Raw genomic sequence first — 15,341 nt, 5'->3', positions numbered from 1 at the left:
GGTGGTACAGGAAATCACTGCTGAGTGAGTAACGATTGGCCAAACAACAGTGTCCAGCAGTATGGTTGGACAACTGGCAACTGACAGCCCCAACTGTCCATAGGGATTAACTTATTAGATATGGTCAATAACATGCCAATAATTCCAGCTAGCGTGTAAGTTGAATGCAAAATTATGCTGTTTGAAATCAGACCAGTCAAATTTACACTTGTAGATTTGCCTGCAGGTGTGGAAAGGTGGAAACAATATGTCAAGACTCAAACATCAGTGTTCTCCCCAGGCACTTTTAGCTGGGTGCTCCACCCAGCTGATTCCATCATCGGCTCTTCTTATGCTCCTCCTATGCTGTAAGCAAAGTTGGACCAGCCCTGCATTCCCCCATCGTGCCCCACCCGGCTACTGTTTCATGCCACCCGGTTGGAAAAAAAAATTTCTGGGGAGAACACCGAACATATATTAGTACAATCCTATTTTTTTAGTACATTTAGGCTAGGTGGACAGTGAATAAAACCGCACACATGTTAACTGATCAGTTACTGTGCATTTTCATGCGCATTAGCATGTACTGGGTCCACACAGACAAAAGAGATTTTTTTTTTTTTTTTTTTTTTTTTTAAATGCACGTGGCATTGGTTTGCAAAAATTCCTTCAGTTAAAGGAATACCATCGATACCCAAGTGTTCTAAAATGACAGTGTGCAAATAATGTCTAAGTAGCTGTGTAAATATTTTCCTACTCTTCATGTTAAATATCAGAGGCAAAAACTGTAATTTATTGAGGGTAGGATTTAGCTATATTGGGACAAATCAATTGCAGAAGGGGTGTCTGCTTCAATGCACAGCCAGAGTTGCATATCAGACTACAGAAAGCAAATATCAAACTCTAAAAGCAAAAACAGTATGAAAAAGCTGTGAGAATTACCGGTAGTTACATTTCCTCTGCTCTCTTCAGACACTTCAGTCAGAAACACAGGACACAGAAACTGCAGCTCTTGGGAGCTCTCTCTCTGTCACACACAGAGCTACACTAAGGCCTGGTGCATACCAAAAACCACTAGCAGATCCGCAAAATGCTAGCAGATTTTGAAACGCTTTTTCTTTTTCTGTAGCGTTACAGCTAGCATTTTGCAGTTTTGTGAAGCATTTTTGGTGTAGTAGATTTCATGTATTGTTACAGTAAAGCTGTTACTGAACAGCTACTGTAACAAAAACGCCTGGCAAACCGCTCTGAAGTGCCGTTTTTCAGAGCGGTTTGCGTTTTTCCTATATTTAACATTGAGGCAGAAACGCAAAAAAAATCCAAAATCTGCAGCAGCCCGGGAGTATGCGTTTCTGCAAAACGCCTCCCGCTCTGGTGTGCACCAGCCCATTGAAATACATTACCCTAGCGGATCCGCACCCGCAAGCGGATCGCAAACCGCAGCAGAACCGCTCTGGTGTGCACTAGGCCATAGAGTTAACTGATCAAGTGTGAGGGGAATTTCCCCTCTCCTCATGGCTGAGTCAGCTCAGTTTTGGCGTCAGTAAACTTTGAATGTATTTTGCTAACAGTAAACAAAGAAGTTGCTACTAAAATGTATACACCAGTACTTAGCAGCACTTCCCAAACAATTCCTGTGTCAATTGAAAAAAAATATGTGAATCGATAGTATTCCTTTAAACACATATATAAACTGAGCCAAAGGGAAACAGGAAATTCCTTCACCTGCATATCACTTGTCTACTGCACTACAGACCACTGCAACTATACAGCGGCTACAACTCACAGAACTGACTTTCACTGGATAGTCTTATTTTTCTGGCGCATACCATGGCCAATTTAAGAGGAACTGTAGTGTTAATTTTTTTAATATTCATTTATAGATTTAGTCTATATTTTGCCTATTGCAAAATCTTTCCTCTCCCTGATTTACATTCTGAAATGAATCAATGGTGGCGACATCTTTAGTCCTGCCAGGTGATCTCGACTAGTGATTAATGCTAGCAGCTCGCCTGCATAGGCGAAATGCTCACCGCGAAGCTATGGGCAGCCTGGCCCTGTACTACTTCCGGGTCGCAATGTCCTGCACTAGTACGCATGCCCTGGCCCGGATGCATTCATCAGTACGCATGCCCTGGCCCGGCGGTACACGTCCTGGATTGCGCACCTGTGGCCAGGCACTCTTTGCGCACGAGCGTGACGTCACGAAGCCTGCCCGGCCACAGGCGCGCAATCAAGGACACGCACTGCCGGGCATGCGTACTAATGAACGCATCCAGACCAGTGCATGCATACTACTGCGAGACATTGCGACCCGCAAGTAGTAGAGGGCCAGGCTGCCCATAGATGTTCGCAGGGGAGCAGTTTACCACCATGTTTGTCACACACACAGAGATATGGTTTGCTTGGCAGTTGGAAACTGCTGTTATTTCCCACAATGCAACATGGTTCCCAGACAGAAAACTGTCAGGACCAAGGTCATGAAGTCACTGTGGGAAGGGTTTCACTACAATATCAGCCATACAGACCCCATGGTGATATATTCGAGAAAAGGTAAAGATTTTGTGTGGGAAATGGGGTATCAGCTACCGATTGGGATGAACTTCAATCCTAGGTTAAAGCTCATCTTTAAGAATGCATAAAACCAATGGCATCAGTCGTACTGTTGCTTTTTTAAAACTACAGAGAAAAGGGTGACCACCTGTATGTCCTGAAGCCATCCTGTAGGAAATGAAGAATCCATCTGCTCAGTCCTGAGGCAATTTCTCATTTCTGGTCCAGCAACAAACTCCCTCCCCCTTCCTTCCCATTTCAAATCCTGCAGGAAATCAATTCTGTGGGCACTGATCAGACAGCAGTCAATGGAAGATATACTTCTGCCCCAGACTAGTAACAACCAGGGCTGTGGAGTCGGTACAAAAATCCACCGACTCCGACATTTAGGATTCCACCGACTCCTCTAATTTGCATATTACAATCTTGTTGATTGAAAGTATGCAACATAAAATGCATCTCCTAACTGCCAACGCTTAGGAATTTTAAAAGACGACTGAAGTGAGAGGGATGTGGAGGCTGCCATATTTATTCCCTTTTAAACAATACCAGTTACCTGGCTATCTGGCTGATCTTCTGCCTCTAATACTTTTAGTCATAGACTAAAACTAGTCCTTGGAAAGAGTACTTGTGGAAGGTAGGTACAGACAAGAACATCTATCAGGCCCCAGGCAATGTGACTGTGGGTACATGTAAGAGTGATGTGCAGGGGAATGAGGCGATTCTTCCTCTATTACACATTCTTCAGGTACAATCTGAACCAGGTTTATGGGTGATATTAAACACCTGTGTTCAATGTGCACAACATTCTCAGTTGATTCCCTGCAGCTCTGTGGGGAGTGCATATGTAGAGTATAGTACAATGGTGTAACTTAAAGTATACCTGAGAGATTAAAGTTTTATACGTACCTGGGGCTTCCTCCAGCCCCCTTCACGCTGATCAGTCCCTCGCTGTCCTCCACCACCTGGATCTTCTGCTATGAGTTCAGGAAGTTGAGCCTGTCAGGCGTAGTGCGCATGCACACATTTTTTCCCGACTCCGAGTACCCAGAATTGCTCCGACTCCACAGCCCTGGTCACAACAATGGCCATAGTTCAGCAATAAATTTATAATCCTGGCATTTAAAGATTTCCATGCTGATAGGAGCCCACACACAGGTGCTGTGCACATTCAAAAAAATTCAGTGAGCAATGAGGAAAACTTGGATAGCCAGCATCTCAAGTGAGGGCTGGTGTGCACCAAGAGTGCTTTAAAAAGCGCTCGGCTAATGTATTAGGGCTGGTGCACACCGAGCGGCTTTTTGGGCGTTTTCAGATCCGCTTGCGGCTGCGGATCTGCTTGGTCAATGTATCTCAATGGGGTGGTGCACACCAGAGCGGCAGGCGTTTTGCAGAAACGAAAAATGCCTGGGTGAGGCATTTTTTGGATTGCGGATGCGTTTCTGCCTCAATGTTAAGTATAGGAAAAACGCAAACCGCTCTGAAAAACGGCACTTCAGAGCGGTTTTGCAGGCGTTTTTGTTACAGAAGCTGTTCAGTAACAGCTTTACTGTAACAATATATGAAATCTACTATACTGAAAACCGCAGCAGCAATCCGCAAAACGCTAGCAAAACGCCTCATAAAAATAAAAAAAAAGCGTTTAAAAATCTGCTAGCATTTTGCGGATCTGCTAGCGGGTTTTGGTGTGCACCAGCCCTTAGAATGGGATAGATCACAACAGAGCAATTTTTTTCACCAAACGCGGCTCCAGCAGAACTCTGAGGCGATTCAGCCTCAATGTAAAAGTATAAGAAAGTGGGGGGGTGAGGGAATAAAAAAAAAAATTTCACTAGAGCAAAGCTATTTTCCAAGATAGATAGATCTATCTATTTTTTTTTTTTTTTTTTTTTTATTAGGCTCGTGCCTATAATCATCATGGAGAATTACTTCAAAAAGCGCTGAGCGTTTGGGATTACGACAGCGCTTTTTGGTGTGCACTGGGCCTTAAAGATGTTTCTGTGTATATAGATAGCATTCAATTATCCGCCAAGTCAGCAATCAATGATCAGGCAGTGGAGAAAAACTAATTTATTAACCATTCTCTGTGAATGTCAATATGAACACTCAACCGAGTATATAGCACAAAGGTCAATTTCTGGCACAGACACAGCATCTATCGCTTATGCAGAAAGAACAAATGCTACATTTCATGTCATGTGCCATTAGCCAAACTCCTTGGTTTACCATTCAATAATGTGTCCTGTAGCCCAGCTACAGAATTTACAGCAGCTTCAGCTGCCTTCCTATCATTTTGGATTCAAAACTGAAAGTGCAGTAAAGCTGAGAACCATCTAAGATGCGTTCAAGGATATGTCAGCCATTCAGGCTGAGGAGCCAACGTTTACAGGATCTTCTAAAAAAAAAAAATTAGCATATTGTGATAAAGTTCATTCTTTTCCGTAATGTACTGATAAACATTAGACTTTCATATATTTTACATTCATTACACACAAGTGAAGTAGTTCAAGCCTTTTATGGTTTTAACCTGCTGGGCGGTTTGATTATGCGCAGCCGCACAGTTTTTTTTACACCTAATTTTTTTTTTTAAACCATGTAGCTAGCCTAGCGCTAGCTACATGATACACAACTCCCCCCCCCCCCCCCCCCTCTCCCGATTCCCACCCACCCTTCCGATCACCGCCTGTGCCCATCAGGAAATCCTTGAGGGCTTTCCCCGTCGCCATGGCGCGGCGGAGATCGGAGCTAGCAAAGTGCTAGCTGCGCGTTAAAAAAATAATTTATATATATATATTTTATTAAATATTATTCAAATCGGCCCAGCAGGGCCTGAGCGGTGGCTTTATGGAGATGAAGATTTCATTTTTCAGCATGACCTGGCACCTGCTCACAGTGCCAAAACTACTGGTAAATTGTTTACTGACCATGGTATTACTGTGCTCAATTGGCCTGCCAACTCTCCTGACCTGAACCCCATAGAGAATCTGTGGTATTGTGAAGAGAAAGTTGAGACGCAAGACCCTACACTCTGGATGAGCTTAAGGCCGCTATCGAAGCATCCTGGGCCTCCATAACACCTGAGCAGTGCCACAGGCTGATTGCCTCCATGCCACGCTGCATTGAAGCAGTCATTTCTGCAAAAGGATTCCCGACAAAGTATTGAGTGCATAACTGAACATAATTATTTGAAGGATGACTTTTTTTTTGTTTCAAAAACACGTTTCTTCTTTTATTGGTCGGATGAAATATGCTAATTTTTTTTAGATACGAATTTTGGGTTTTCATGAGCTGTATGCCAAAATCATCAATATTAAAACAATAAAAGGCTTGAACTACTTCAGAATCAGAATCAGAATTTATTATCGCCAAGTACAACCGGTGGATTGTACCCGGAATTGGTTTTGGCACATACAGGGTCGTTGGTGAAGAGACAAGAAATAGCATACAGTTAAGCATGGCACATACATAGGACAAGCATACATAGGACAAAAAAATTACAGCTTGTGCGTACAATTAAGCAGAGTGCAGCATCACATGCAGTCAAGCATGGGTCATACGTATAAAATATAAAAACAAAAATAAAAAGCAAACAGAGCATTGCAGCACACACGTACATTTAACGTAAATACAAAACATAGCAAAGCATACATTGATAGCAGGGACAGAAAAGAGTGGGACTGGAGGAGCAGCCTGAGAGCTGATATGAGCACTGCCATTTTCGGCACTGGACGCTACACAGCGACACTCTCCCAACAAGACAGGTGCCCGATTTGTCCACGAAAGTAGAGAGGAAGAAAGTAGAGAGAAAGAAACTGAGAAAGCAACAGAGAGAGCTGTGTAAAGTAAAAGAGTGTAAAGGAAAAGGAGTGGATAGAGAAAGCAAGAGAGAATGGATAGCTAAAAAGAGGAGAGAGAGAGAGAGAGAGTCCCCTTTAGGACTGCAGATTGTGTACAGTCCGATAATCAGTGCTCCCAGCCGAACTGAGGGGATCACTGAGAGGGGCCACGCTTAGCATAGTCCTGGCTTGGTGCTCGGTCTGGGCTGGTCAGGTCCAGAGTCCATTCGATGATGGTTGCAGGCAGAGGGGACCTGGTGGGGTGATCAGATATGGCCGCAAATTAAGGGCTGGATGTGGGGGAGATCTTCGTGGCAGTGGCCTCATCAAGGGAGGTCTGGCCTGCGGGAGAGCTCAGAGGAGAGGAGCTCCTCCACGTGGGTGGCTTACCCGGCTGGAGTCGGCAGATGCTGCCTCTGGAGTGGCCAGCAGAGCCACTCTCGCACTGGGGATCTCCTCCACGTGGGTGGCCGAGCAGAGATATGTGGCAGTGCAGCGGGTGTTGGAGCGGCCAGCAGTGCCCGGAGGTCACCCCTGGGCCCGGGAGAGCGGACCAGCGTCGGTGGGGATGGGCAGAGGCCCCGCAGCAAGCAGCAAGGCAGACCCGGAGAACGTCCCAGCTCCCTCCATCCGCAGCAGCATCTCCCCCTGTCGCAGAGTGCACAGGCTCCGACTGGAGCAGGACAGGATCCGCAGTGGTGCAGCACAGTCCCCATCCCCTCAAAAAGCGGGCGGCGTCTCTTGGTTCCCCCGGCAGCGGCGGTGTGGCCACCCACGTGGTGGACACATGAGTGTTGGAAGAGCCGCAACGTGCCCCGGCTGGCAGTGGGGCGAGGCGGCCTGTTACCCGGCAGCAGCGACAACTCAGAGCGGCTGCACTAGCGTCTGGCGATGGAGCGGCCCCATGTGCTGTCCAGCCGAGTGAGGAATGGCTGCATCGATGGTCCTGGCGATCCAGGTTCCGGAGCACAGCGTGCCCAAACTCCCCAGGATGAGGAGAGCAGGGGGGACATCTCTGACCTCCCGGCGCAGGTGAGCCACCAAGGGAAAGGGAGGAAAGAGCCAGAAGAGCCGGAGCCCTGTGTGCCGAGGCGTCCTACTCAGGCGCCATCTTTGTGTGTAATGAATCTAAAATATATGAAAGTCTAATGTTTATGGCCTGGTGCACACCAAAAACCGCTAGCAGATCCGCAAAATGCTAGCAGATTTTGAAACGCTTTTTCTTCTTTTTCTGTAACGTTTCAGCTAGCATTTTGCGGTTTTGTGAAGCGTTTTTGGTGTAGTAGATTTCATGTATTGTTACAGTAAAGCTGTTACTGAACAGCTACTGTAACAAAAAAACGCCTGGCAAACCGCTCTGAAGTGCCGTTTTTGAGCGGTTTGCGTTTTTCCTATACTTAACATTGAGGCAGAAACGCATCCGCAATCCAAAATTTGCAGCAGCCCGGGAGTATGCGTTTCTGCAAAACGCCTCCCGCTCTGGTGTACACCAGCCCATTGAAATACATTACCCTAGCGGATCCACACCCGCAAGCGGATCGCAAACCGCAGCAGAACCGCTCTGGTGTGCACTAGGCCTTACAGTACATTACGGAAAATAATGAACTTTATCACAATATGCTAATTTTTTGAGAAGATCCTGTATATCAAACAACAGAATGCAAAGCTAGCAACACGTTTGTACAGAATCAGGTTTCAAACTATAGCCAAAGCGATCGAGTACTAAGAGTGACAGCATTTGAAGGTGTGCACCTAGCTTTATACATTCAAAAGATCTCTGCAAGCACCTAAGCTATTCAGCATACATTTGAAATCGGCGCCGGTAGACTTGGGCGCAGGATACAACCTGTATATGGCTGATCCTGTTTCTGCACAAGTTTGGGCCGTGTTAATTACTATTCCCCTTTCCAGACCTTCATGGATAGTGGGAATGATATAATTCAGCTTCCAGCTTCTGACGGCGCCGATGTTACTCACTGAGCGCGCTATAGCTGTAATTACTATTACAGTCTATGGTGGCGCCAGCTGTACCCAAATCTACCTGCACTGAAAAGAACTGCTCCGGCTAATCACCACCTAAAATAAAAAAAAAAAAAAAAAAAAAAAAAAAAAACAGGGCTGTGGAGTCGGAGTTAAGGAGTCGGGGCAATTTTGGGCACCCAGAGTTGGAATCGTTGATTTCATACACTGAGTCGTCGGATGATTTTTGTACAAAATCCACAGCCCTGTTACGTATTAGACTAAGGAGGAGTCGAAGTAGAGGAGTCGGAGCTTCATAAACCGAGGAGTCGGAAGATTTTTGTACCGACTCCACAGCCCTACAAAAAAAAAAAAAAAAAAAAGTTCAGCATGATCTCAGTTGGAAATTTACTTTAAACTTAAAGGGAACTAAGCACCCTTTCTTTCACTAGAATTTCTCCTAGAAGCTGCCATGTTCCCCCCTCCCCTTCTCACAGTCCTTATTTACAGAAGTCAGTGATGCCATCTTGACACATTTACTCTAGATAATCTCAATAAAGAAACTGTCCTAATTACCCACCCCCCTCTCTTGATGAAAATGTATTGTTTACTTATTCGCAATGACTACAATACAACAATTAGCTTCCTGAAATCTCTGCGGCCGGGACAGACGGGCATGCCTGCTGAAGTAGGCTAATATAACTTAATTGCTAAACTTTGAATGTAAAATGGAAGTTTATTTTAATAATAATAATAATGAGACATATTGTTGGCAAGCATTTTTCATGAGATGCCCTTGGTGCTAAAAATGGAGCTTTGTTCACTTTAAGGGTGAAATTGATTGAAAATCAGCTTTGTGATGCTACCCGCCTACTGTAAAATTATCGAAGTGGATGGCAGATTGCCTGCCAAGTCGATAGATGTATGGCCACCTTAAAGGACAGATGCAAGGTGTATAAAAACAAAACTACTTACCCGGGGCTTCCTCCAGCCCCTGGCAGCCGATATGTCCCGCGTCGCAGCTCAGCTTCCATCCGCTGGTCCGGGGTCCTCGCCGGCGTAGATACTGACGCTCACGAGAGCCGGTCTCTGTCGCACTGACATCATCTGGAGTGTTCTGCGCAGGCTCAGAACTACCGCGTCGGCGCAGTACATTCCAGACGACGTCAGTGTGATTGACAGCGGCGCTGGCACAGTAGAGGACGACCTGGCAAGGTCATCTTCTACACCAGAGGGGATCTCGGTCCAACGGCTGGGAACGGAGCTGCGGTGAGTAGAATTTTGTTTTTTAATCACCCCGGACCACCCCTTTAAGCACCAATGCACATTGTCTAAACTCACCCTCACAGTAACAAGGGACATGACTGCACTTCTATTGTGTCTCCACAGTGGGGAACCTTTTGCTCATCCTCTCCCTCCCCATAGAAGAGAACAGGCTGCATGACAAACAGCTACACTGTGTTTACAGTGACTCTTCCTAAACTGTCACCTAAAGCCATCACAGGTCTTGCAAATGTTTAGCTTTTGTATTTTTCCTGATAAACATTTATCTGTTCTACCAATTTGCCCCATCCAGCTACAGACGTTTGATTAAACTTGGCTTGGGTGGTGTGGTAAACAATTACAACTTGCATCCTCCACCTTACATTAATCTGCCAACCCTCAGCCTGACACTATCTTCTACCTAACTGTAACCTTCTCTTTCCCCTGCCTAATGCTACCCTATCCCTCTCTGATGCCTACCTTCTCTTTCCCCTGCCTAATGCTACCCTATCCCTCTCTGATGCCTACCTTCTCTTTCCCCTGCCTAATGCTACCCTATCCCTCTCTGATGCCTACCTTCTCTTTCCCCTGCCTAATGCTACCCTATCCCTCTCTGATGCCTACCTTCTCTTTCCCCTGCCTAATGCTACCCTATCCCTCTCTGATGCCTACCTTCTCTTTCCCCTGCCTAATGCTACCCTATCCCTCTCTGATGCCTACCTTCTCTTTCCCCTGCCTAATGCTACCCTATCCCTCTCTGATGCCTACCTTCTCTTTCCCCTGCCTAATGCTACCCTATCCCTCTCTGATGCCTACCTTCTCTTTCCCCTGCCTAATGCTACCCTATCCCTCTCTGATGCCTACCTTCTCTTTCCCCTGCCTAATGCTACCCTATCCCTCTCTGATGCCTACCTTCTCTTTCCCCTGCCTAATGCTACCCTATCCCTCTCTGATGCCTACCTTCTCTTTCCCCTGCCTAAGGGCAGCTTTCCATCATAAATTGCAAAACGCAGACGCTTGCGATAAAATTGTGTTTAAGATTTCTTTTGCTTGCGATTCAAGAACAAAAAGGGCAAGAACAAGCGGAATTGTTCAAGAATGCAATTGCATTAGTAACAAAATTGAAATGCAATCAATGGAAATAGCTCTTAGCGATTTTTATGCCTACTTATGCGATCTAAAAATTGCACACATTGTGCGATTGTTATCAGATTGCTGCTAGTTGAAAAAGGCCCTTACACGATTCTCTGTACACACATTTGATCACCCTCGTTATAAAATGAGCAATACCAGACAGTTTGCGAATTACATCAAAACACATTTGAATTCAACAGCACAATGACCGGCTATCGATCAGATCATCAGCAGATGCTCGAAATTGAGGACCTGGAAGTGTGTAACTACCACACACTAGTGATGGGAATTCCGGCTCTTCTGAATCGGCTCCCATTAAAGAGCCGACTCTTACGGCTCTCAATCGGCTCTTCATTAAATATCACTAGACACCACTCAGAATCGGAGTAAAAGCCCCGCCCCCGTCTCCATGACAACTCCAGACTGCTTCTTTGACTGGGCTAATCCCTCCTGCTACTGCTCTGACCCATACACTCCTACAAGCTGCACGAGGAGGACATCTCCCAGCATGCCTCTGCACCCTTTATTACACAGCAAATCAGAGCTGTGTGGGGCGGCTGAGGCATCGGCTCTTTTAAAACTGAGAGCCGGCTCTTGTCGTTCGCAGCAAAGAGCTGGCTCTTAGAGCCGGCTCGTTCGCGAACGACCCATCACTACCACACACACGCGTGAGTAGTTTGAAAGTAGTGATCATTCCAAACTACTAAGGCCCCATTCACACTTAAAAGCGCAAAACGCTTTGCGGGAGTGATTTTTCCACGATTTCACGTGGGGAAAAAAAAAAAAAAAAAACTGGACACTGCAGCAATTTTCCCGTGATCGCATTTTGCGCTTCTATAGCACTGAAACACGATCACCGGAAAATCACCTAAAAATGGTGCAGGCTACATGTTTGCCGATTTGCACTAATCGCCGACGATTAACACAAATCGCCCAAGTAAGAACGGGCCCATAGGGTTTTATTACACTAGCGCTTTCAAAATCGCTAGCGTTTGAGCATTTTGCCAAAATAGCCAGTAAAACGTTCTAGTGTGAATGGGGCCTAACACTGATTATAGTCCAAACTGGCCCATTAGGACAGATCAGTCTACACGGACTATATTCGCTGCCTTTTACAGTCATTGGAACACTTTTTATTAAGAGAGTCTCTGCCATCCTGGCATTCCTTGCTTGTTTTGGAGGGTGATGGCAGGCGAGTGTGTGCACAGACCTTAGCTCTAACCTCTCCTTTCCCCTACAGAGTGTGAGTGAAATCGCCGCCGGGAGACTTGGGCGCAGGATACAGCCGATACAGCTTAACCTGCTCCTGCAGAAGTCCTGGCGGCGTTAATTACTATTCCCCTTCCAGGTCCACGTCGATGATGGGGAATGATCTAATTTGGTTGCAGCCAACTTACAGGGTTTTAAAAGTAACTTCAGCTCCGTCTTCTGACTGCGCAGAAGTTACTCACTGTGCATCGCTATAGCCATAATTCCTATTACGGTTTATGGTGGCACCAGCTGCGCCCAAATCTCTTACGCTGGATCCAACATGTTCACCCCTACGTAATACTAAACTTCTCCTCAGTGATGCAAGTTCTGCCAGGCCAAAAACCAATACCATGTCACCCAATAAAGACCACCTCGAGCCAGCATCTGGCATGCATACAGGACTATGCAAGTATAAGTATTGCTGCACTTATACAGGGGTAAAACACTTGGTTTAGCTGCCTAATGCCTGGTACACAACACAATATTCCATCAGATCAATGGGTCAAATCGATAATTTCCAATCAATTTTCCTATCACTTCTGTAAAAGATCAGAAGATCAATCAGAAACCTTATCAGACCTGTCAGTCATTTTCCAAGTACTTTCAAAAAGGCATCTGTAAACGTGGCCTTATTACATCCCCAATAGAGATGCTCGGCGATCTCCATAGCATTAACTCTGTTAGCAAGCTATTAGTAGCTTTCTGTGCCATTACTTCCACAATAACTAAGAAGCAGTTGATAAGCCACAGGTGACAACAGAAGGCACCCACCAACTCACCGCAGCCAACCCCACTGGCACAATATCTCTCATAAACTCCGGCAATGAGCGGGTTAACCCCTCCCAGCCCGGATTAACCGCCTGCTGCCCGGCACTCACTATGCATTCCCGGACCCACTCGTGGAAGAGCTGCTCTCTGAGCGACACATCCTGATCAGCTTCCATTCTCCGGCAGCATGGCGGCCCCGAAGCTCCTGCGTCCACCCTGGGAGAAGAAGACCGGTGAGGGCTCCAGTGTTCCCGCTGTCCTCTCCGCACTCCCTACAGACTAGCCCCTTCTGAAGCTCGGCAGCAGCGACTGCTTACATACATGGGATCTCCTCCAGCTGCATGAGCCCCGCCCACTCCCCGGCCTACGGCAGCGGCCACAGAAAGCCAGCCCTCACTGCCATTGGTGGAGAATACTGACGCAGCCACTAACGGTTGGCTATTGTGTGTGATGGGCTGGGATGAAGCCTATCACCCTTTTATCTACAGAGTTCATCATTTTAAAAGGACCTGGTCTCTGGAGATAATGAGGCACGCAGGGCTTCAGTCGCTGCAGTACTACAGCTGTACAGACACGTCACGTGTTGCTGGCTGGCTGCTGGCCTGGGACAGTCCACCATAAAATACTAGATAATAGAAAAAGTACTGCTGCCAATGAGATGTGAGCTGCTGCTGCTAGGAGGCAGACATGGGGCCGTGCACACCTCATTAACCACAGTAATTCTGACATGACAGCTGTTATCAGGGGGCAAATCCAGGATTTTCAAGGGGGGGGGGGGGGGGGGGGGGGTGTTCCTGATAGGTCTCTTTTGGCAAGCCGCACACTACCGCGCCTGCGTTTGCCCACAAAATCCACATGATGCACAGCATTTCTCCACAAAATACACACAATGCTTAGTGTTTCCCTACAAAATACACATGATGCAGTAGCGTTTCGCCAAAATATATATAATGTGGCAGTGATTAAGTAGCCAGATAACCCCCCTTTATTATGGATAACGAAATTACCCCACCCCTCTTTAGTATAGGTGACCAGATGACCCCCATTTATCACACAGGTAGCCAGATGAGGCCCCCCCCCCCAGTTAGGATAAGTAACCATATGATCCCCATTTATAGTATATAGCCAGATAACTCCCCGTTCAGTACATTCCCCCTTGTATTTCGCCAGATCCCCCTTGTATATATGGCCAGTGTATATAGTCAGATCCCCTGTATTTATAGCCAGAGATCCCCCCCCCCCCCCCTGTATATACCCATATACCCACTGTATGCAGCCAGATGCCTCCCCCTGCATATAGCCAGTGTATATAGCCAGATCCCCCTGCATATAGCCAGTTCCCCCTGCATACAGCCAGTGTATATATATATAATCGTAATGTGGGCAGCAGCCATCAGAAAATAATCGTAATGTGGGCAGCAGCCAGCAGTCATCAGAAAATAATCGTAAAGTGGGCAGCAGTCACCAGAAAATCACAATGTGGGCAGCAGGCACCAGAAAATCGCAATGTGTGGGCAGCAGTGACCAGAAAATCGTAATGTGGGCAGCAGACACCTGAAAATCGCAATGTGGGCAGCAGACACCTGAAAATCGCAATGTGGGCAGCAGTCATCAGAAAATCGCAATGTGGGCAGCAGTGACCAGAAAATCGTAATGTGGGCAGCAGACACCTGAAAATCGCAATGTGGGCAGCAGACACCTGAAAATCGCAATGTGGGCAGCAGTCACCTGAAAATCGTAATGTGGGCAGCAGACACCTGAAAATCGCAATGTGGGCAGCAGTGACCAGAAAATCGTAATGTGGGCAGCAGTGACCAGAAAATCGTAATGTGGGCAGCAGTCACATGAAAATCGTAATGTGGGCAGCAGACACCTGAAAATCGCAATGTGGGCAGCAGTGACCAGAAAATCGTAATGTGGGCAGCAGTCACATGAAAATCGTAATGTGGGCAGCAGACACCTGAAAATCGTAATGTGGGCAGCAGACACCTGAAAATCGCAATGTGGGCAGCAGACACCTGAAAATCATAATGTGGGCAGCAGACAACTAAAAATCGCAATGTGGGCAGCAGTGACCAGAAAATCGTAATGTGGGCAGCAGACACCTGAAAATCGTAATGTGGGCAGCAGACACCTGAAAATCGCAATGTGGGCAGCAGAGACCAGAAAATCGTAAAGTGGGCAGCAGACACCTGAAAATCGCAATGTGGGCAGCAGTGACCAGAAAATCGTAATATGGGCAGCAGACACCTGAAAGTCGTAATATGGGCAGCAGACACCTGAAAATCGCAATGTGGGCAGCAGTGACCAGAAAATCGTAATGTGGGCAGCAGACACCTGAAAATCGTAATGTGGGCAGCAGACACCTGAAAATCGTAATGTGGGCAGCAGAAACTAGAAAAAAAATGCACCTGTGAAAAAAAAACAAATCACTTACCTGACAGAAGTCTTCTCCTCTCCTGGCATCTGGCACCAGCTCCCCGATGATCCTCCTGCAGCACATCTCCCGCGCTGACAGGCAGAGTGCAGGGCTACGGCAAGATGGCTCCCGAAGCCCTGTACTGGAGACACAGTCTCCAGAGCAGGGCTTCGGCAGCC

General features: G+C 46.7%; 1 protein-coding gene across 1 annotated transcript in view; it reads right to left on the bottom strand.

The window, feature by feature from the left end:
* Positions 1-13,097, bottom strand: part of LMBR1L (limb development membrane protein 1 like) — a 100,081-nt gene extending 86,984 nt beyond the window's left edge. Inside the window, exon 1 of the mRNA XM_068265191.1 lies at positions 12,854-13,097. Coding sequence (XP_068121292.1) covers positions 12,854-12,919 — 66 coding nt within the window. The 5' untranslated portion in view covers positions 12,920-13,097. The remainder of the gene's footprint in view (positions 1-12,853) is intronic.
* Between the last annotated feature and the right edge of the window lie 2,244 nt (positions 13,098-15,341).

This window comes from Hyperolius riggenbachi, chromosome 2, assembly GCF_040937935.1.
Source record: "Hyperolius riggenbachi isolate aHypRig1 chromosome 2, aHypRig1.pri, whole genome shotgun sequence".
In the NCBI taxonomy this organism is placed as follows: Eukaryota; Metazoa; Chordata; class Amphibia; order Anura; family Hyperoliidae; genus Hyperolius; species Hyperolius riggenbachi.
This window is presented reverse-complemented; position numbering and strand designations above follow the sequence as displayed.